Source organism: Papilio machaon, chromosome 2, assembly GCF_912999745.1.
Source record: "Papilio machaon chromosome 2, ilPapMach1.1, whole genome shotgun sequence".
In the NCBI taxonomy this organism is placed as follows: domain Eukaryota; kingdom Metazoa; phylum Arthropoda; class Insecta; order Lepidoptera; family Papilionidae; genus Papilio; species Papilio machaon.
The window spans coordinates 6,625,303-6,650,244 of record NC_059987.1 but is presented as its reverse complement, the minus strand read 5'-3'; the positions used below and the strand labels follow the sequence as shown (position 1 = coordinate 6,650,244).

The 24,942-nt window shown below is 32.2% G+C and overlaps 1 protein-coding gene across 6 annotated transcripts in view; it reads right to left on the bottom strand.

Annotated features, from left to right (window-relative positions):
- Window positions 1-20,763, bottom strand: part of LOC106714417 (low-density lipoprotein receptor) — a 150,933-nt gene extending 130,170 nt beyond the window's left edge. For 4 of the 6 annotated variants that reach the window (XM_045682412.1, XM_045682424.1, XM_045682408.1 and 1 more), the window contains exons 1-2: window positions 20,385-20,762; window positions 11,979-12,101 (exon numbers count right to left, since the gene is read on the bottom strand). In XM_045682412.1, the coding sequence (XP_045538368.1) occupies window positions 11,979-12,101; window positions 20,385-20,520 (259 nt within the window). In that variant the 5' untranslated portion in view covers window positions 20,521-20,762. Of the gene's footprint in view, window positions 1-11,978; window positions 12,102-20,384 lie in introns of all 6 variants that reach the window. The other 2 variants (XM_045682419.1, XM_045682438.1) reach the window with 1 other exon arrangement.
- Between the last annotated feature and the right edge of the window lie 4,179 nt (window positions 20,764-24,942).

Genomic DNA, 24,942 nt, shown 5'->3' with positions numbered 1-24,942 from the left:
AGATTACCATTTTTTTCGAAATTTGGATAACTTCTTGCAAGGGAAAAAATTCAACTCCGATGGGGCAGTCCAAATCGCCTTCAAAGATTTTATTGATTCCCGTCCGACTGGTTTTTTTAGTAAAAGGATCAATGAACTACCTATGAGATGGCAAAAGTGCATAGAAAATAATGGTTCATACTTTGATTAATTAAATATATTATATTAAAAAATATTCGACTTTTTGTTCCTCCCATACAAAACGCCAATTTCATATGTAAGGACCTAATATTTGTATATTTTTCAATTTACATTTTTGTTTTGCATTCAAACATCTGTCTGGTCGAATAAAAAGAATGCTTCAACTTCGTTGTAATGAGGATCCAATTAAATCTTATTGATCTTAATTAAAACGGAGTACTTTCTAGCGTTACCGCTTCAATCATACTGTTGAGCATTGCAGACAGACAGCAGATTGCAGTTGTAAATACAACGACTGTATACTCAATACTTTATTGCATCAAATGAAGTTATAAATAAATTTAAAACATTACAGGCATTTTCTACTGAGTTTAAAACATTGTGTTAGTTCTATTTAATTTTTTTTTTTAGTTTAATTATTCATGATCATAGATGGCGTTGATCAGTTGAGTAATAGAAAGATTTTTGTTTTTAATTTCCATAATAGAATATTATGATCTTGCGTGATTTATATTCCATTTTTTTATACCGTGTTAATTCAAATAGAAATATTATACTATGACACTCCCATGAAAGGATTTTGAAGTTATATGATAGCTTAAGCATCACTATCATTCTTAGCTCAAGACTGCTGCAGAAATCACTTGGGTAAACTAAATTACCATAATTTTCACTTCCAAACAAAGTTACAAACGCCTTTAAGTTTGTCATGCGCATTGCGTCACCTGAAATTTACATAGCAGTTTAAAGCTGTCATAAGCTTTTATATACTTCGCAACTCTGGTTCGTGGCAATATTTTAAAAAGAGAAATATTAATACTGTTTACAAAATTTTTGTACTGATTATATCAGCAATAGCGCTAGATTTTTTTTCAACATTTCATTAGTCCAAAATTCACCACGTATTTAAAGTTGAAAATATAATCCTGACATTGATAATCAATAACAGGAGATACGCATTTCGATATTATTCGACCAATGAGTTGTAGATAACAACAATTTAAATTATATCGTAATCGAAAACAGTGTATTATTAATGAAAAATATCCGCGTATAGTAAACACGTCTGCGGTTAATATATTCGTTTATTAATTGACCGTTTAATCACATTATCTTTATAATACATTATGCTTCGGTTAATATTATCAATTGGAAACGTTAAACTCATTAAATATTTATGTTTAATGCAAAATAAGCAGTCTATGAGACAATATTAACGAAACAATTTCCAAAAGATTCTTCACAATTTCTATAAAATAAACGTTTTACGACTTAGATCTCAACCTAGGATATTCAAACTTTGAATTTTCAGTTAATTTATTAGTACAATATCATATATTTTTAGACATTGGCATGTGTAGAGTCACAACATAACCAATGTGTTGCAAAGTTTAACGAAATATACGTACTTGAGTACTGGATGCCTACGTGACTAACAATAGAAAATGCAATCACTTGTTATCAAGTTAACGATCGATTGAGTTACTTGACATGAATTGTGCAAAGACGTGGTCATACAGTTATGATGCTTAAGTTAACGTTTCTAACTTTACTTAAGTTACCTGATCCCTTGTTTATTAGCTTTGTAGGCTACACTACATTAGGGTCTAACGCTAAGTTTATAGTGGCTGTATTAATATCCATTGTTGTGTGAAGCTGTCAGTTTATGTAAATGCTCTAAATTAAATTCTCCTTGTGTTTTTATTATTTTCTTCATAATAAACAATATTAACGATAAAATTAAAACCCATAGCATTAGAGTAATCCTTATCAAAAATAATAAATTACGATTAGTTACATAAACTGCCTAAAATAAGTAAACTTTTCTGCTCACTAACTAAATATAATCTTTATTGGATTCTCATTAATCTTCTATTCCCGAAGATTTATCGTTTTTTTTTTGTTTTTCTCGTCTACTTCTCTCCGTTGACAATGACCTTAAAGTATTTATTTCAATGATACTACGCACAGGTTTTATATAATATATATTTAACTTATGTTTTAGTGTTGAATTAAACAAAAGAATTAAGTAATTCAAAGAGAGTATGGTATGTGTAAGTAAAAGTATTATGTAATCTATATGAGAAATATATAAATAAAGCATTTACGCATCTCTATCTCGCTCTTCCTAGCTTATATCCCAGTGGTGGGATTATATTTCCTTGTTAATTTCTTACATGATCTGGAACTTGGCATTCGCCCATGTAGGCAGACTTTCTTTAAAGCATTTACGCGTCATATCCTATAAACATCTCTGCGTACACGGCCTCTCCCTACGGGTTTCTTCCATCCCGATTGGTTGTGTTATTAGGCAAAATTAATATGACTAACTGATTCACAGTCGTGAAATGGTCACGAAGGGTCACTCATATACATATGGCAGTTAGTGAAATACCATTACATATTCCTAGTCTTTGTTTGTGAATCCCAACAACTTGTATATAACAAAGTGTCCCACCGTCGAGAACGTAACCCAGAGAGTAGGTCTTTATCATTCTCGGAAAGTACACAAGAAATCTTTAAACAAATAATGCTATATACTTTTCGGTAAGAAGGGAAAATTTATTCAAATTATTTTTGCACCTCAAGCAGGTTTCCCTGAATTAATAATTGAAGCTTACCAAGAGTTTCTTTCCATTTTATTTTTAACGCTAAACCTTAGTATTAAGAGAGTGTAGGCTGGGTACGGCTAAAATTACTTTTCATACTTAATATGAAGATCATTAAGACTTAAGTTCTATTGAGACTATAACAAAATCTAATAATTTTATTACATAAGTTCAAAACCATCGATCTATGTCAATGGCATTTCAATGAAAGCTCTTAAAATATACCTGCCTTCTTAGAGTTGAATACTTAATATGGGCTACATTAGCAAAATGCATAATTCTAAAAGTGTGAGAATGCCTCAAAAAAATACTTCATGTGTTTTTTTTTTTTATTTCAAAATTTATAGTATTTTATTTACGAGCAAATCTGTGGATAATCGCTATTTTTTTAGAATAGCAAAGTAATTAATACATCCTAGGTTATTGTGTATACTGTATATAACTTCTACACAATCATGTTCGTTGAGTATTATTTCTTAGGTCGTCAACGTAATACAATCTCCTGCGTTATTGTAACAATGTCAAACCACATTAGCGTAACATGATATTTACTAGCTTATTGTATTAAGTAGTTTATGAAATGTGAGCTATTCCAGTGGTATGTAAACATCAACAGATAAATAAATATAACTACAAATTAATTTGAGTTAAATATTCATTAATAGTACCAATATTTGGAATAAATAGGATACCAATACTATTGTTGTTTAATTAAAAAAAACTTTAAAAACCAAAATTTTAAATGGAAACATTTAATTAATATTGAATTATTTCTTGTATTAAATTTTTGAAAACCAAACATAATATTGACGAAAGAATAAAATAACCACCAGTATATATTAACCAGTTTGAACACACACAGCTGCGCACAAAGTGAATCTATAAACAGATTTCGGATCAGTTTCGGCAAAACGAATAAAAATATTATTTATTAAACATAACTTGTTTAAATGATAATAATTTGAGTCAATAATATTGTAAAAGAAACATTGGCACAACTTGGTTCGAATCAATTGCACGTTTTGGGGAGACGTTGTTAACGATTTCTCGAGCCCTTTTTCGTCGTTTCTTATCTAAGTCACGTGTGCTATTCACGCTTGATTTATTGGAGCGTGATATAAAGGAAAAAAATGACACGAATGTTAGCTCCGAAAACATTATTAAGTTACACAAGGCTGACAAGATATTACTAAGATGAACACTCTTTTAATAAGTAGAGGTTTATTTTATTCTTTGCTTTGTAGCGAAGGCACATTCTTCTTAGATATGGACTTTCGGTGCCTACAAAAAATAACGATCTTCAAGTATAAAAATAACCTTATTTTCGGAAGCAATGTTATTTCGATCGTCTTATTAAAACATATAAGTTATTGTTTCCCTTTTAAATTACAATCAAGATCGGACTTTCTAAAGAAAAAATATAGAATTAATAGAAATGAAAACAAAGAGTTTCTTTTTTTTTTCAATTAGAGTATCACAAAAAATAATACAATTTATAAGAAAAAGACCAGCAATTATTGCAACTTACTCGTAAGTTATTAGTTTCGACTGTTTACTCTGAAGCAATGCCCGCTGTCTCGTAGCACGTATAGCGTAGCAACCAACGTAGCTCTAAACTACAAATACTACACGATGAAATTATACTAGTTATGAAATAATAAATAGAAACGTTCGTCACTGAATTAAACAAACTTACACTAAAAATTTAAACCAATTAATTTAATAATAGAGTAGGCAATAAATCATAATCTAAGAATAGAACCTTTAAACTATTCCTAGTCGTCTAATTAATTCTATTGGGAAATTGAAACTTATCTGAATGGCGATTTTCAATACCTCAAGGAATGAGCGAAGCTACGAAGATGAACGGCAACTAGTTAACTATCGATCTTATAACAGGCACTATACAATATAAAACCCACGATGAATTTCTGAGACCATAATTCCCGTTTAAAACATCTTGTTATCTATGCTTTGTCAAAGATAATGACATAGATAATGATGTGTTTTATACCGAAGTTTTGGTCTCAGACACCAACGGTAAGTCGATCTGATCTGTCGACTGATCTTTAATATTCTAAACAGGTATTACCATTTAAAGACAAAGCCAACAATTTTTCAACGAAGGAAATTAATAAATTAAATTAAGTATCAGGAAATCGTTTCTTTTAAACTTGGTCGTAGAATAGGTTATAACAGTACATTTATTACAATATATCCAAATAAAAGTTAATTCTGTGAAGCTTTGTGATCTAGTCTTGTTCTACAATTGGAAATAACAATATTGAAATGACATTAACAATTTTACATTCCTATGCTTAAGTTGGGTCTCATCTAAATCGTGTATGTCATAACTGTTCGTAAATCTTTCGATTATCAATTTTAAAAGTCATAGCTAAATATCACATAGAGTTTATAAATGAAGATTTGCACGATTCCCATAAAAATCAGTCCCTGAATAAATGTTAGGAAAAAAACTGTTTTATAGTTTTTATCAAACAATAAATTTTTTAATGCAGAATTGTTGAAATTATTATGAAAAGTATCGTCGAATTTATATCCGGGTTAAAAAGCCACTTCGTAAAAATATAGTGACATTCGACTACAACTCGTAGCAATAACAACATTTTTAATTAACTCATCAAAAAGTTTTTTTTTATTTCATCAGATGAAAATGCTTCAAATGATTGCAATGAACTTGTGCGGAGGGATGTATGTAAATTTTTCGCTTCTGTGAACATAAGCGTGCTATCATGGAAGATAATTGCTAATTAGAGCTGTAAGCATTCGCGTGCAGGAAACGGAGTCTTACGAAGCGAAAGCTTTTAACGACTGAAGAAAGTTGATCACTTCCCCGCTTCAACAATAAGTAACGTGGAAGTGAGCGAAAGTAATTTTCCGCTATTTACTTTACATTAGAAGACTAACTTTTACAGCGTACATACATTAAATTAACAATCACATGAATATTTATGCAACCTACGTACAGAGGGGGGGGGCTTAATATAATAGCTTGTGAAACTTAAAAGCAACTTAGAAAAAACTATCAAGATTCATCATTTTTCATGCCGGAGGCTTAATTTTAGTCCGCGTTCTCTCCTCACCGTTTTCTTATAAGGAAATGAAAGGAAGGGGTAGTAAATTTTGCGTCCCTACCTCCTGCGAATAATGGTAGACAACGCATCTACAATTGCAGATGTCTATATCTAAAATCAAAGACCCGGAAAAGAGGACTAAAATTAGGCCTCCGGCACCACAGTCATCGGACGAAACGCGGCATTGCTTCCACTTCATGCCTGTCTTCTGTGTGGTTGTGGTATTTCACCGGTCGACCCGTCCCCTTCGTGCACACAACAAATATTGCTGTTGCGGGATCTACCACTGTGAAAGCGAATAAAATAATTTGTGATATTATGTACAAAAACAAAGTTGAAAAAGGGTTTTAATAAAATAACGATGATACTCGTTCATCTTTCATCCTTAGTTACACATTTGGTACAGCAAATGCTGTTTACATTTGATTTATACTCCGTTCATCCAAGTTGGTACGTTACAAACCATGTTACGCCTCCCCATATGTCATTGTGCGTATCTCACTCGAGGAAATGTTGGCGCATTAGAAGGTTAATGTCCTCGCATAAATATGACACATTGACTTGATACCTACTTATCGACTTACACTCCGTTTCCTTAAACCATGAAATTTACGAGAGTTCTGTTATGACACGTATTCTCGGGTATTTTTTTTTTTTAATAAGAACGCTCAGTATATACCTTATAAATATTACAAATATTCGTTGTTAATATCTTATTGAGACTTTAAACTTTCCACATGGTTTTGGAATAGATATTGTAATACATAATTTCAATTAAAAAGATTTTCTTTACGTTCGTGTATGTATTAAAATACCAATGTTCATGCAACATAAAAAAGTAAACTATGTATTTCAAAATGATAAAACAAAGAACTGTTTCATTACAGCAATACGTCCTATTTTATACAGGCAAGTATCGGGTCAAAGCGCCTATTGCTTTAATAACAGCAACGTACTATATCGGTAAATTTCCGTGCTCTCAACCCGAATAAGGGACTAGGAAGCCGAAGTTAATAACAATTTATGGAGACCTTTTGTTCCCCAACTCTTATCAATAGCGCATGTGCTATTCACACATGATTTATTGGATTCTGATGTCACGCTGAAAGAATACAACATGACTTGTATTACGTCCGAACGTCGTTATTTTAGGCTGCGGATAAGGCAGATATTTTGCTGTTTTTTATCGCCATACATCATTTGGCTTAGGGTGTAGTGTAAAATAAACAATGTTTAACTTTTTCATATTATATTTAATTAAAATTGACTGTTGAAATACATACACAAGCCACAGAACTCTTTAAGAGAAAGCATATTTCTTTCAATTAACTACTCATGATAGACATGGTCTATGTAGCTGTATGCAGCTATTAATCCCCGTCTAAACCAAAGACCACCGTAACGTCGCGATATCAAAGGCACACTTAATTTACTCTAAAAGCATCGTCACCGTCATAAGTCACTTAATAAAAGCTACGGGTGTCTGCGTTCTCTGTCCAAAAAAAGAAACATTTCATAAAGAAAACCATTATGTTAGGACATAAAAGAAATAAGTATAAATCAGAGCGGCCGACCATTACGTGGCCCGCTTTATTGTACACCGCGTCGCGTTTATGCGACACGAATGTGACAAAATAACCACTCTTACTGGACAAACATAGCTTTGTTCACTTGATTGTAGGATTATAATGGAGCAAATTTTTGGTACCATTTGTATCTATGATAATTTTTTCTTTATTTAGATTCGCCCACACACATACATATTATTTTTTATTTAATGCACCTACGACCAGCTCATTTAATAGCATTTGGTCGTAGCAACAGACGAGAAATAAGCTTTTTACCAAGCAGTAATTTATATAGACTTTTTTTCTTAGTGTAAGTTGAGAAGAATATTGTCGGGCATGACTAGAAACAAGCGAAACGTTTTCCGACATACTGAAATAGCACTTTGTAATACAATTCTTGAAACGTAAATGTAAACGCTACGAGAAATTATCGTTCTTTCTACAATTGAGGTCGTATTCCAAATGGGAGCTGGTTCATTATTCATCATTCAGCTTAGTGCCGCTCTGTATGCGGAGCCTCATCTTTTGTCGGCTTCCTAAAATTGACCGCATTTGCCCAGGCGCTCAGGCTTAAATCACAAATCATTTTAACAATGTGAATTTATTTAGACCGGTACCCATAGACATCTGCAATAAATTAAAAAGTATCGACAAAGTCGCAGGCGACAGGTAGTATTATATTCTGTATCTAAGAACAATCGTAATCGCGACAAATTTACAATATCGAGTGAATTATTCTATGAATAACGTTTAAGTTGCATTAAACTACAAAAAGATTACAAAACCAATACATCCATTAAGTCTAGGGAGTTAACGACGCGAAAACTTTGCAGCATCTAGTCGTTTACCTTTTGCCGAAACAGTTAATCCAGCTTTAGTCTGTAACGAGCTAAATATATGACTTTAATCTTTTAAATAGTTTACTACAGTTTGCTACAAAATGCTGGAAACGTCAAATATGAATTCCTTTTGGAACCTTTACAGATATTATTATCTTCTATTTTTGTGAATTTTCACTCGTATCCAACTTTTATTTACGGTTATTTTATTTTTTGATACAATGACTTTTTGGTTGTGTTTCATAATAATACGAATTTAGTAATAATTTTATAAAATTTTAAACATCTAAAATTGTCATGGCTATCAGAATAAGTTGATTGCTTACTGATAACATAATATCCTAAATGTTTCAAAAAATTAAATTAAACTCTATTTCTCAGTTTATTTAACGAAGGCACTTAACCTTTGTCAAGTCGATTTACTAAAATTGTAATGACAATGACGTAACTCGAGTAGTCGAAATTTAACCTTTTTATCGCTCGAAACACTTAGCAGGATTAAGTAAAAAGTGTAAAAGAAAATGAACAGAAATTAAAGTCCGGAAAGTTTGGATTACACTAAAATTTAATATCGGCCGCTGGAAAGTGGGAGGACACCACATTTTATAGCAGCAATTACTACCACCCTTCATCTTCAAAATACTGTAGATTGGTTTTCCCTTTTATACGACCAGTAATTTCGGTTATTGCAGTCGTGCTCTCTGAATAATTCCATTCATTGCTTTTGCTTCTTAACTAGTTAACTCGTTCATATCCCAAAGGATTAAAGATTTAACTCACAGCGCTTTAACCTTTGCTAATTCAGCTATGAACAGTTGTTTGAAAATTCGTTATTCAACTTATTTGTTACTTATTATTAAAGTAAAGACAAACACTAAATTGACATTTAAAATATCGAAATATAAAATGAATAAAAATTATTACTAAAGAAAACCAATAGTATGAAAATAATGTGAAAGTAATATTAAAATATCTACTGAAGTAATATGTTACTACGATGGGCATGTCTCTTTGTTATGACAAAGGCTGACTATGACGTCAAACATTATCTAATGTAGCGTAATTTTCAAAAAATCCTGGAAAGTAATATTGACATAGTTTCACAAGGATCTTATGACAGTCGGAAAATGTGGGAACTAAGAATGTCATCTTGATAGCTTCATATTTTGACCAATGGAGAGAGGCAGCTACACAGTTTAATATTGTCATTTTCATAATTTCGAAATTCCATAAAAACATCATAAAAGATCATAAGATCCAATCAATTGCTTGGAGTTGCAACATGGACGACTTTCTCTCAAGAAGTCAGGATATTTGTGCTCACTGGTAACCCTTAAAACATGTAGGGGAGCGGCCTGTCAATATCAAAAAACTGCCATAGATCCTTGTGGGACTCCTTCACACTTTATTTTTACACATGGAACGGTGTGGTAATCTCAAACGTTCTATATGCAATTTAAATTAATTCAAAACGTAACATTGTACAAAGTTAAAATATAAGGTAGAGATAACTTCATGTTAGATTTATAAAACGCAATTTACTTCGAGATTTAAAACATAAATGAAATTAATGAGCTTTAGTCGTGATTTCATGAGAAAAATTGGAAGATTCCTGGCAGCCGGTGTGGGTATGGAAAAAAATGTTTAGATTAGAAAACCTGTGGAAAATTTACGATGCTCGTCGACAGCAGTAGAAAGTCTGATATTACAATCTACCATTATTCATGAACTCACCTAGATATACACAGTTTTACGCCAGAGGCCGCCTACGTGACCTGTTTGCTGACTCGCAGACTCAGAGCTTTTTTTTTCTAAGAACAGGTACATAAGTCAACGAAGGGCAATCTTATTTTGTGTGCGAATATAATCACGTCGACGTCCAGCTTATTGAATGATTATATAGAATATCACTAATATATAAATCGCCGCTGATAATCGATAACGTAAAACATATTAACTGTTCACTCTGTAATAATATAAAGAAATCTCTATTTATGAAGTGATTGTAGGCAGTGGTAAGAAAGACCATCTTCATACTTTTATGAATTTAAGGTTGGTGTTTTATAATTGATCGTTTGAGTAAAGCATGAATTCTTCGACCTTCGAACCATTGAAAATACAGTTATTTCTGCAGGGTTTACGTATTCACAATCCATTGGGGCGTTCCGACGGGTTCAGATATTAGACAGTTGGACTGACGCTATTCGTAATCAAGATAAACGAAACAGCCTCCATCCGAACGGGAAAAGTTTCATTACGCTGCCGCCACGCAAACGACAGGATTCGGCTGAATCACGATCCTCCCCTCCGGGAATTTATCTGTTTCGGAAAGATTCGCTAAAGTGTGCAATTTTGCTCCCGTTTCAAACGTCTTTTTAATTCACCAATTATTTGCTACGGTAGTAACTGGGAGATCAGAGGAAATGTTGTTTGAGAATTTCACGACCTGATTTCCGTTACAAGTATCAAAGTCTTTCGCATGCAGATTTGACGTATCTGTCGTCATCCACATTTGTATCGCTGTATTCAAGGTCTAGCTATCTACCTAAGGTGTAAAACTTCCACGTTTCCAAACGACACCTATTCCATATTGAATACTCGGGAGTATGATATAGTTTGTAATCGCTTTTCGTAGTAAAGTGTTTTATTACTGGGAATCACACGTCATAATCCTTTGGTGTCGATCGACGCATGCGCAATATGATACGCCAGGCGCCACTGCGTCGCCTCTCATCTCGCATCAATAAAGAAGCCAAATACCAATCAACACTGAGTACACAATCTTTAATAATATTCTAAGGATTCATATGTAACAAGGAAAAAAGATTGACAAGCATAGAAATGATTGTGTAAAAATTTACTGATGATTCTTTGTACTGAATTATATAATAATATACATAAATATATATATGAAAATAATGCCGTCTTTAAATACAATGATTTTAGACGAAAATATTTACTTTATAAACTCAATGTTAGCAAAATAAATGTAAAGTATCTTTTCTAAATTACGCCCATACTTTTGAATTCAAATTATGTAAATATAAATTTATTATGTTAATTCTATAATGTAGTCATAACGAACAAAATTTATCGAGCCACAGTAAGTAAAATTGATGTTAAATTATGAGTTGGTCAACGAGTTTGGAAAGCTATTTCGTTCAATAAATATTAATGGGTAGCCAATACGGGACGCCTTTGTTAGCGGTCGCTCAAAGAGACGACAGATATTTAAAGGTCGACAGACGAATATTTTGTTTCTTTTATTGGGCAGATGTTTTGATCTTTAATCGATTTCAGCGACAAACTGGGGGTAAACAACCCCATGTAATTCATTTTTTTTATTTGATCTCTGTATAAATATTTCATTTCAACATTGTAGGTCTAATAATGTGGGCAAATATTTGTCCCACATTGAATAGATATAGTGGATTTAGCCGGCTGCATTCCACCTCTAAAATTTAATTTGCTGTTGTTTGTTGTTTCCAAAATATTCTTTAGCAATTAAGGCTATTTTCTGTAACTAGATTGTACTTCTATTTAATTGATCTAAAATCTAGAATTACATTTAGTTTTCCCAAAAATGTGTCGTAATGGATTACTTTAATCGAGATAGAACACATATAAATTAGTGACTTTTACATATTTGAAAACAAATAAAAGGATTTGTAAAAACAAACAAAGTACCTTTTTTGCATTCCTCAATATTTTCATCTGAGTTGTCGCCGCAATCGTTGTCTCCTTCACACAACCACGATATCGGTATGCACTTCCCGTTTGCACATTGGAACTGCTTTTGCGAGCACACCTCTGTAATAAAAAAGGTTGATCATTATTCACTTAGAACTTAGATCATGAAATAGCTATTATTTTAAATGTTACAAGTAAAACAAAATGAACGTAAAAACGTATATTTGGCAGAAAATGGCATTCCATGTGTATGATTTAATTTTAGACTGTTAATGTCATTAAACGCAATTGTGTCTATGAACAAATTATTGGAGACTAATTATGCTGACAACATAGTGACGTTGGTACAAAAACGTACTAGTAAGTAAGGTATACTAGCGTCCAATCTTTACGCTGGCTTGTAATTTCATACGAGACGCTGCGCAGAACACAATTTTAGGTATCAGCCGGACTTTAAAGTACGTGGTGGCGGAGCACATGTATTCCCGCGATTTTATTCACACGTAATATCTGCGTTTACATGCCCTCGTAGCTGACCACGGGTCGTCATAAAGTTTGAATCTTGTAATACAGTGTAAAGTACCATTGATAAGAGTGACGACGAAAAGAATAAAGAACTATTCATATGCAAATAATCACATGCGAATACAGTTGAATGATTATATCTTTCACCTAACAATGAAACGTTTAGAACGAAGATCGTTAACATATATTATTATTAAGTTAAAGTACATTGGTACGGTACAAATTATAAATAGTGGTAACAATTTACGTTTTTTATCATTATTAATCTAAGGCAATGTTTTGAAAAATTTTACTTAGTTTAAAACAAAACAAATTGATTTCAAATTATTTATCATGAAATCAGTAAAATTACCGTGACTTGATACACTGATAAGCATATAATATAGATTGAGGTAACAAAAAAACTATTGCGTGTTAAAAAAAAGTAAAAGGATAAATGATCTAACTTTCTAACAAACTAAACTAAAATCATACAATACTGTTGAGTACAATAACGAAAATCGTCGAACAAACTTAAGCAATATCTCAACTCGAGCTATAGTACGTAAAGAATACATTTTGGCGTATATTGTCATGATCCTAAACAGGCCTTTATAAGTCCATTACGTAATGGACAAGAGAGGTCAAGAACGGGCAATACAACGCCCGGCCTATCTTTTGAGGCTTGATTTATGCGGTAATATTCGAGGAGTCCGATCCAATTTCATAGTGGAGGCAACTTGGTCCATTGCAATGATTTACAATTTGATCGAATAACATGCTATAAATGTAAAACAGGTTTATTATGTATTTGAGGATTTGTATTTTTAATTTTATAATTGTCATGAATTGATATCTAAGGTGCAAATTAATACATAATAGTTAAAAAGCTCAAATTAAAAACAGATGTTCCAATCGTCGATATATTTTACAATTATTAATTATTGAATAGGTACCAAAGGCAAGCGATTCCATTAGAGGCAATTAGGTGAATTGAATTAGCTCTTTTATGAGTAAAGTGACTTCAATGAAAGGGACACTAATTAAATTTCATTACATTTTAGGCGGAGAGCACTTATGGACCTAGTGACGGTTGGTGACGGGCGGACGACATCCAATCTGCACAAGCGCCCTCGTATCTCTTCAGACCACACCATTTGTATATGAAGGACCATTGAACAAAAATGTCAATCAAAATCTATTTTTGATTAACATGGCTACCAACAATGAATAATAAAAAAAATATATTCGTATATTTTATTTTGTTGGATTGACAAACATTAAGTACGACACAAAGACTTCAACGTTGATTTTTTTATTTATAACCATTTATGAATAAATTTAATAAAAATAGCATGATTGTACTTATGGGACCAAATAAGCAATCTTTAAGATCAATCTGAAATTTATTTTTTGCGCAAAAATTTAAGCGTAAGTAATTAAAAGAGTAAGTAAGTTTAAATATATTAAAAGACAAAACTGGATCGAGATCGATTATTTGATTCGGATGCAAAGGTCTCTCTAAGAAACTTAAGTTGGGTTAATTACAATACGACACAGGTAAATAAGTAACCCGGCCACCCGCAAGCTTGTAAAATTCCTGGAATACACCTCTTATCTTGGTTCAACAACGCTGCTGCCCAATAGCAGTGAATAAGCAACGATTATCATGAGAACTTTACGTGTATAATTATTAAAGACTAACAATTAAGTTATGGGTTGGCATAGCAACAATGCCTTTTTAAACTGTTTTTATTACTAAGAAGATGACATCATAATGCTACAAAACTATATGTTAGTATTTTCCAATTTTTCTAAAACCAACTTAAAAACCTATAAAAAGAGAACTTTTTTTCTTAGGAAACAAAAGCAGTGCAAATATATCATGATAGCTTTCACCTCGATACAATATTTTACAAAGTTCCTTAGTCCTTCGCGTTGTCTGCTACAGTTATGTTAAAACAAAGGATTAAGAAGGTGAGAACAAAATCCTATTTTATTTATAACTAGCTTTTACCCTCGACTCCGTCCGCGCGGAATAAAAAATAGAAAACGGGATAAAAACTATCCTATGTCCGTTTCCTGGTTCTAAGCTACCTGCCCACTAATTTTCAGTCAAATCGATTCAGCCGTTCTTGAGTTATAAATAGTGTAACTAACAAGACTTTCTTTTACATATATAGACTAGCTTTTACCCGCGACTCCGTCCGCGCGGAATATAAAAATGCACACAAGATAAAAAAGTTCCTATGTCCGGCTCCTAGTTCTAAGCTACCACAACATCAATTTTCAGCTAAATCAGTTCTACCGATCTTGAGTTATAAATAGTGTAACTAACACGACTTTCTTTTATATATACAGATAGATATAGATTTCTATATGTGAAATAGCTCATCCAAGAGTTTACTTTAAGCTTTGTTGAAACAGTTCATTTACCGGAAGTTACTTATTATCAGGTCGAAACGAAAAAAAGTCAATAAGCAGGGCAACGGAGTTAACTACCTGTGATGTATTTTTCTGTGCTGCCTTTGAATAGAAATACTTTAAAAACCATGAGTTAAAATAATTTAAAGCAATATAAAAATATTAATGTAGGTATATTTTGGACAAGCATAACCCTTACAACGCCAAAGAAAACATTTCAAAAACATTATTCATTTGTATTCCCCATTTGAGTTAAGGATACAAAAAACCTGAAAACAAAGAAAACATACTAGCAACAAATGTTGTTGCTTCACATTTCTTCAAAATCAATATAATTTAAAATTTAAAGTGAGCACCGAACAAAAGACACTCAGGAAGCTATTGAAGCTGTATCGATTAACAGAAGACGACGCGAACGATTCAAATCCGAAACTGGATAAATAGTCCTCAGCCACTGAGCCGGGATCCTGTGGTTGAATACAAATGGAGCGTTTATCCTGACCGAAGCCAATTTGTATGCAAATTACAGGTCCGCTTAACTATCCTCGTTAGTTGCTCATTTTTGAAACGTCCTTACTTCCAATGGTTTAATTCTTGATGCCATTATAATAACAGCTTACAAAAATTATCAATCAAACTCAACTCAATTTAGTTATCAAACGAATAAAGATTTTATTAATGTGTTAATTGTGCACGCTTTACTTAATTTTAGAACACGATTCTTAAAATACGTGACTGACATTACTACGTCCAATGGGTAAACAAGTTTTTTTTTTAACTATGATAAAAAAAAACTTAAGCAACGTTTCTTTGGTAAGACATTGTTGACGACAATTTTCATCTTAATTGCTATTGCACGCAAATTTATTTATTTCTTTTCCACCATATACCTTGCCCTTTCACTGATTTGTTTCAGCAGCTGCCGTAAGTGACTATACAAAAAAAGTGTAGTTTTAAAATTATTATCTCGAAACCACTATTTGTACTTAAACTTTTGTTGTCAGTTGATCCGCAACGGTGTGACAAGAATCGTGTTTTCTATTCTAAAGGGAACGAACAAAAACATTCGTTTGCTTTCTAAACAAACAGAAAGGGTGACCTCAAGTAAAAAGTTTTATTCTACAGCGATCACTCAAAAATAAAAGGGTTATTATTTTAGTTCAAACTCAACTATTACAGAATTACATTGTGGAATACAAACACTTGTTTACATTCGGTGCATTCGTGTAGTTATTTAGCAGCTAAATATGGAACAAGTGAAGCTTAAAGGGCATAAATTGCACATCATTGTCAATTTAGACCAATCCAGATTAGCGAGCAGCCAAAAAACATTCAATTTAATTTAATTTTATTAATAACATAAATTATGAAAATTAAACTCTGCAATGTGCCAATACTATAATAAGTTAAAATTTTAAGCGAATATTATAGTTAAGATCATCTTATCGAAGGCCCTATAATCCAAACTTCAAAGAACTGATGAAAAAAGAACTAAATTAAAGAAAAGCATACCATTTAAAGGAAAAATAAGCTTGGACGAAAAAAAAACAGCACACTCGTCACAATTTCTAAAATATACAAGTAAGTTTAGTAAGTAAGTAAGAAAACACGAATTCATCAAAGACAAACTCAGTTAATTTCGAATACGCACTTCAATACTCCGCTCACAATTAGTACACGCTTCAAATCAATTGCCCATTCCTAAGAGAGCAGCCCATACAGTGAACACAGTTACAGAAAACTCGGACTAAAGTGCATGAAGTGAAAGCTTACAATTGAATAACACATGGATATGCTACTCCCAATGTCTTTATTCTACCCCTCGTTTATCGAATGACTGTCCATATCGTCCATACAGATGTACAGTAGTAGGGCTTAATGACAATCAGTCTAATGTATTACAAAGGTCATCTGTTATTTCTCAATTGTATTAGTCCTGGGTTTGTTATTTGAAATAGGCTAGTCAAAAGAATTGCATAACGACAAAAAATAATAATATGTATAAAGGGGTGGGTAGGCGTGTATCAGAAGTATGGTCTTTGTTCATCTCTGGCGCCATGGATGTCCAAAATCAAACACGTTGTGCGTTGACTTGATTGACTGGTACGTTGATTCAAATTACAATAATCACAAAATATAGACAAATTGGTTGAGTTTGGAACTCGGTGAAATCTGAAAAAGGTTCACACCATGTCTGTTCAAGTCGATGTCTCACTTCTGAATCCGTCACAAAGTGAACTGTCAGATGACTTTGACACATTGAAATTTAATTGTCACCCTGAAAGCCCACAGTGTTGTCATCCTCACTTTTCGAATACATTCAAGTCGAATAGAGTTGACGTTCCAATATACGCTACGCTCCGACATGATGTGTAAACATGAAGTTTGCACGTTTAAAAGTCATGGTCATTTGTTATCACGATGCAAAATTAGAGACCAAATCCCTAGCATGTGCCAGATATTATTTGCACGTGTATGGTGTTTTGTGGTTTTACACAGCTGATAAGTAAAACTACAATAATCTACTTATATAGAAAAAAAAATATAGTAAAATAAGTTGCACAATATTATCATAAAAAAATGCGATAACAATTTGTTCCTGTCGGACTATGAATGGCTTGAGGCAAAATCTATTTTCAATTAAAAATGTGTTGAATGAATTTTAAATAATGTAAGTACGTACAAACTTACATTTGTGCAGTGTAACACACTTCACTCGTGCTTATAACTTTCAACGATAAAGTTTCTTAATAGCGTAAAACTTTCTGTTAATTGCTAAGGTTTCATTAAACAATTAATAACTTGTTTCTAACTATAACTATAATAACAATATAACTATAACTATAATAATATAACTATAACTATAATAATAACTTGTTTCCTTATAGAAATTTACGTCAGTATTAACATATTTTTTTGTTACATTGAGTTTTCTGTCTATTCTCCTAATTCTTCCGGTGAATATTTTATCATTTTCATTGTCTAATTTCAATGTTAAGGATTTCGCTGTTCTTTTAAAAGTTGTTTAAGTCTTTTATCCCTTTTTGTGAAAATTATCCTCATAATTATTAATTTGAAAAGTTCGCCATGACGGTAAAAGGAAACTTTGGTCCGTGCTTCGACAAAAATAATAGTTAGTCATTGATGATTCGGCAAAGCCTGTAACCATTATGGTATATTGAGTCATACATCCGAACAGATTTTTCCTCCTAAGCTGTAGTTTTATTTACAGCTTTATATTATTCCTTCACGGTAGGTATAACACAGATACTCAAAGTTTCAACCACAGAACTGATGGTCTCATTTGTATATATTTTTTCATCATCTAACGATAGTATTAAATAATTCGCAATAAACGTAAAGTTGTTATATGTAACTTAATAAATAAAAACATCGGTTCTTATCTGGACGGTTTATTTTCACTAAATCATATCTAAAAATAAACACAAATAACGCTGCCGTCAATCGTAACATTCAGAGTAATGGGTTTCAATTATAAAAATTACCGTAGTCAACTAAAATTGTTTAAATTGTCTTAAAATGAAGACAGTGTATATTGATGAAAGATTATATTCATCATAAAAAATTATAATTTAATCACATATCATGCAACATAATTTGTTCATCACTTTTATCAATGAATGATGAAAGAACTGGTGTACCAAATACACTCACAGCACATGAATAATCCCACTTTAAACTGCTAATAACAGAACGTTTCATTCATTGTTACGCTATGACTAATGTTACGTTTGGACAGTGTGATCCAAATTGCACCGTCGATTAACAACGGAATATACTGTGAAAATATAAATTCGTATTTTAAAATAAATAAGTTAGTAAATCGGAAACTTTTCAAACTTTTGTGCAGTACCCTTTATCAGATTGTTCATAAGGGTATCATGAAATGAAAAGGTTTGGAACCACTAAACTAGGTCTATCCATTCATCTAATGTCCTAAAACGAACATGCCACGATAAAGGCAGGGCATGACAAGTGTGGTACCTACCTATTTCATTTTTCACATAATGGTTTCTTTTAGGCGACAAAAGCCCGTTTTATAGTCTCACAATGCGATTGTGCTCTTTTCATCAACGGCACTTTTATGAGCGTCGCGTCAGCTGCGGCTCGCCAAAATTGAGATAGCCACGTTTATGGAGTCCCACTAGCCAACAGTTTAGCGCCGCTAAATCGCTTCACAAGTGCTCGTTACAACTGCAATTTACTTTCATTTTGCATTTGACTTTTATATATTTTTAAAATTCTTTTACTTATGATGGACTTTTCTTTGAAAAGCTACCACTACGCATAACCGCTGGTATTCTATATGTGTTACTAACAAATATTAAAACAAAAGTTAAGTATAGGAGAGAAGGATGGGAAAAGATAAATTTCTACTCAACTAATCTAAAATCTCTCAAAGGTAAATGCAGCATGTTAGTAAGTAGGGATTTATACTTCAATGTAATTTTTGTGAGGTAGATGCATATTACAATCAATACCACCGAAAGTTACTTAAATGGTAATCAAATTTTCTGTTTTATATTTTGAAATGATAAATGATGTATATTATGTTCAATACTAATTTTTTCACGAGATGTTACGAGATGTTTTGATGTCCAAAACAATGTTATCAATGGTTTTAATAAATGAACTAAAATAGCAAACGGCTGGCTTCTTGCCATTATTATTGAACTTTGTACTATTTCGGTGAAATTTAAAGTCTAAAGTCAGATACGGTTGTTTGGTAGTCTATTTCGGTGTTTTGGCACAGGAAGAGATTGTGTTTATGCATATCATGTGTAAACGCGTATTTGCACTAACGCGCATCCGCATAGCATCAATTAAATTCAAAAAGTAGCAAGACGCAATAAAAAGAAAAAATCATATCAATAATATTGTAACTAGTGAACACGATATGCAAAATAAACAGCTGACATACAACATCCAATCAGAATGATGGTAAATTGTAACGACCTTGAAATGGCGCAATTTATTAACTTTATCACTTATCTAAGATCTTACACGTGAATCGTCTACCTATTTTCTTTGCATTTATACCTTAAAAATAAGAAAAGCGTTGTTCCATTACAGTAATAATATCGGGACACCGATTATAACTTTGTAAGTAGTAGAACAAATGTAATTGTCTCGTACTTTAAACGTTAATTCGATTGCGCAAACTAATATTGTAAACAAGACACACATTCTATAATAAACAAGTTACGACCACGTGCATACGTAAGAAACCAGTTTGTAATATAAATAAAGTACTAGGAACGAAAAAAATAGAAGGGACAACGACCACAGGTAAAATAAAACAGATAATGCAAACAATAAATAAAAAGAATACTTTTATAAAAGGTTACTTGAAAATCTTAAAATTAATATATGATTAACATGATATTATTCAAAGTCTTATGTTTTTCTGTGATTTTATTAATGAATAAATTAAAAAAATATATAAATACTTACTGCTAGAAGAAACTGCAGTGATATTAGAACCCGTAACTCCAAATGTCTTTGTAAACAATACACTAAATAAAATATACCACCACATTTTTCCACAATATTTGGGGGCTGCCCGATGACAGCCCACCAAAAGGAACATTTTGTCCTTAGAAACTTTTGATTTCGCCAAATTCACTGTGTTGTAACACTTTATAATTAAATCCAATAGGATCCTTCAGTTATATCACTTCAGTTAAATGTATGTTTCACTAAATTACTAATAACACCGTTTTATTGAAAAATACAAGCAACATTTGTATTATTAGTTAATTCACAAACGTTTCTAGGTTACTTTTACGTGCCAGCGGTACGAACGCGACGGCGAATGTCGCGGTCGCACGATCGTCGGGCAGGTGTGAGACGAAAGTTATACTATCTGAGGGACTAGATGGCGCTGTCCGTGCACGCGTGACGTTTAGTTTCGGCGACTGAACCGTGGCGCCTCGCTGCTGATTCTGCTACAGATTTTTCCTAACGCAACACACCAACACAACTTAAAGCAACGTTTACATGCTATAGTTAATGATTTTAGACATGAAACGCTGTTTGTTAGTCTTTGCCCGGATTCAGACAGAAATAGCTGAAAGAATTCTAGTTCAAATTTAAAGGTTACGTAACGAAACAGTTTTTTCTTATTAACATCTTTTGGTTACGTAAGTAATGCGAGTCTTTTGAAATTGTAAACATTTTATAAGCCCTGTTACATTTTGAAAACAATCGTCAAAAGTTTCTTTTTACATAACATATTACAGCGTGTAAAATATTAAATGAAATTTCGACTATCTTTACACTACCTCGAAAATCAAAAATTAATAAAAAAACATTTTACGGAGTTATTAAATAAAAAAAATAATTCCCGTTATCAAAATTATTTCAGTACTAAAATCTTTAGTGTGATCCAACCCTTACTAAGGGTAGGTATGCGCGCGCACCCCATACAGGCATTAGAAGATGCGGGGTGTGGCGGCCGACTTACGCACGTCCAACACCACGCAACTGAGAGATAACACTGGTTCATAACCGACCAACTCGAAGACGACATAATGTCACGCGCAACAGCATTCAACACTTGACCTATATACCTTAGTTGCATTATATAGAAATAACTAACCTAGAAATATATTTTAACACAACAAAACTTCAAAATGATAAATGGTAAATGTAAGCTTTTATCAAATTAATTTAGAGTATACAATTATTCACCGTCATTCAATTTAATGCCTACGTATTTAGTTATGTCATTTAACAAAATATTCAATTATTTTGTCATTAAGATTACGTTATCTGCATTAACCTTATGTTAACGAAGTTCGTGATAACTGACATTACGGTGTATGTTGTTTTTTTATTAGTGGGACATTCGGAGAAATTATCATCCAAAGAGTTATAATATCAACTAAGTTTGCAGTAATTCAATGACATAAAATATTTGAACAGCCCAGATAATATTTTTGCTCAGTTCTTCTTACACTGATGTCTTATTATTTTTGGTAGAAGTTGACGCAATTTAAAAGAAGCCGATGAAGGTGTGCATATTACATCAATTTGGTATCGGCAGACTAAAAAGATGGATGACGACTCACCGTCAAACCGAAGTCTCCAAGACGTTAATAGAAGCATTGTTAAAACATTCAACTGTCTTTATAAATTAATTAAATGTACTTACACTCTACTTGCACAAAAAAAATCAATTTCAAACTTGAAGTAACTGTGGAAAGTTCTAAAATAAACTCATTTTAGTGGTGGCCGCTTTCACTAATTAATTTTTTACTCGACCTTACTTCTTTGCGTTTAATCTCGGCAAGGAAACCCTTACTTGACTTTTAAACTTTTGAAAGGGTTTGATGAAAAGCATTTTCGTTTAAGCAACTAATTTGTGCTTTCATTTTAATTTATCAACCTAATTAGCAGAAACTAAAGTTAGCCGATACTTCAAGCTGAACTCAAGTTTTCTTTTTTAGTCCGTAATAAGTCTATTTAGCCTGTGGCGTTAAAGTTATGTATATTAATTAATATTATAAAAAGGAAAAAATTTATTGTTTGTTTGTATATTTGCCTACTTAATGCTCCTAAAGTACTGAACCAATTAGAAAACTACATTACTACATTTAATATTACATTTTTTTAATTCCGCGCAACTAAAACTAAAAGTTCTGCCACATGTCTAAACCTCGTACTTATGTTCTCATTTAAGTTAAAATACCTGAATTATAGACCATTACACAAGTATCTAATAATGAAAAAAAATTGGCTTAATACTTATGGAATGAAAAAATCATGACATATATGAATTTAAGTCATTAAACAGATTTTTAAATAGATTAATGCCTTGAAGTTCTGATTGTTGAGCTCTGTAATACTTTGACTTCAAATAATTACTTTAACTTCGTTTTAATACTCTGACATTAAAGACTTACATGTACTATTTTCTGGTATTTATTTTTTACTTCTTTAAAATGAAAGTACTATTAACTTTTGTTGATTTTTCTCTCATACAAAGTAGATTGCTATTTTTACTTCGGAGGCGCGTTTATTACTTAATTACCAATGCCATAATATTCTTATTCAAAAAACTCCAGCAACTCGGTCCACAAGAAAATAAAGGAATCAAATATGTAGTATAACTTATCAAACTACTTTAATTCAAAATTATGACCTTCAACGTAACGGGAGGGATTCAGGTAAGGAAGACTAAGTTACTTAAGAAGCCGCGCGTGAAAGGCTTGATTTAAATCTTTCAAAGTATCCTGTTTGGAAAAAATCTAAGCCGACGTCAACGGTTCCAAATTTTTACAGGAAAAAAATAATAAGCTTCTACGGTCATTTGCGTTAATCTCTTATTAAGTAAAAAACCTTTTTAGAACTCCTTAATTTATAGTTCTGCATTTGATATCTGTACCAATTTGCCAACACTAAAAGCTAACTTAACAACAGCATATTTAAAAATCATAAAAGTAGAAAGTGGTTTGTCGCAAGGTAAATGAAAAAGTATACTGAAAATAACTTTCAATTTAGGAAGAAAATATTTCCTCAGAAAGAAAACTTAAACGCGTCCCAGTTTGCACGCCGGGCACATTATTATTTCGTTACTAAACTAGATAGCGTCATCATTTGACGTAGCTAAATAGAGTTTTTCCCGTAATGTAGATATAACAAGTTAAAGTATTATGAAACTAATATTATCTAAGTCCGATTCTATTATCCAAATAATTTTATTTAACGAAAAGAATACTACATCGGACTACGGATCCACGGGTGAAATACCACGACCACACAAAAGACAGGAGTGATGTGGAAGCAATTCCGCGTCTTGTCTGATGAGTGTGCGTGTCGAAGGCCTAATTTTAGTCCACACTCCCTTCCTATGCATAGGAACGCATAGGAAACGGAAATATCGTATTTCTGAACGTGATTAAAGCAGCGCAACTGTAATTGCAGATGTCCTACGCTATTTCGGCATATTCATGTGGCCGCACGCTCGTTTGCCAACTTATCATATAAAAAAACATACAGCTTGCAAATGGCTTTTTTTTTTTTGTAAAATTGATTTCAGAAACTATTTTTTCATTCTCTATTCCCACAAGCAAATTCAAGTAACAAATGTTATTCTTGTGATTATTTTGATTAAAATTTAGTTATTTTCGTAGCATTAGTAGTTTTAACTGTATATAAAAATTAAGAAGAAATTTGCCCAAACCATATCTGAGCCTACTTGTAGCCTCAAGATAGCGGAAGAGTTGAAAGCCCTCGTCGTAAATGGAACAAGCCTTCGCAAATACCCATTAGATGGTTACAGAAAGTAAGAAAATAGGTTGAAGTGGTGACCCAACTCAAGCTCGCACATCTAAAAATAAATAGGCTTAACTTGAAGTTGATATCCTTCACGAGATAAGACATTAATGTATTTGTAATAAAAAGGGTAAATAAGTTAATTAATAGTAAAATATAGATAACTCACAATACTCTTTCTCATCAACTTTGATGCCTATGATAATATTATAGATCCAAGTTTGAAAAATACATTTTGGATAGGGTAGGGTTGAGTAAAACAATTCCTAAAAGCGTTAGGTTATTTTAGCTTAGAAATATATTATAAGTTATATAGTTTTCTAACCAATGTTTCAAAATATTTTTTTATTACAAAGTCTATTTAGTTTTTGTCAGTAGATATAGTTAACTATAATTCGTTCAAGGATTGTACAATTCTTTTAGGTTTTCTATATGGCCTTTGAAGAAAGGACCGAACATTGCGGTTTTAACGGTGTCCCAAATCTTTTCATTAATATCTGATAATTATTTGAAATATCTTGATGAATAATTGATGTATAATTTCTTATAAAAAAACAATTTGAAATTGAAAAATTAGAATTGTCTGTGCTATCTGAGTTCTGAATTTAACAATGTTTTCTGAGCAAATTGTAGAGTTTTGACGAATGCAATTATGGAAATGGATGGCGAAACTTGCCGTCCGTTATCGATAACTTTTAGCCATATTGCTGGTGAGTTATTCAACTGAATTTCT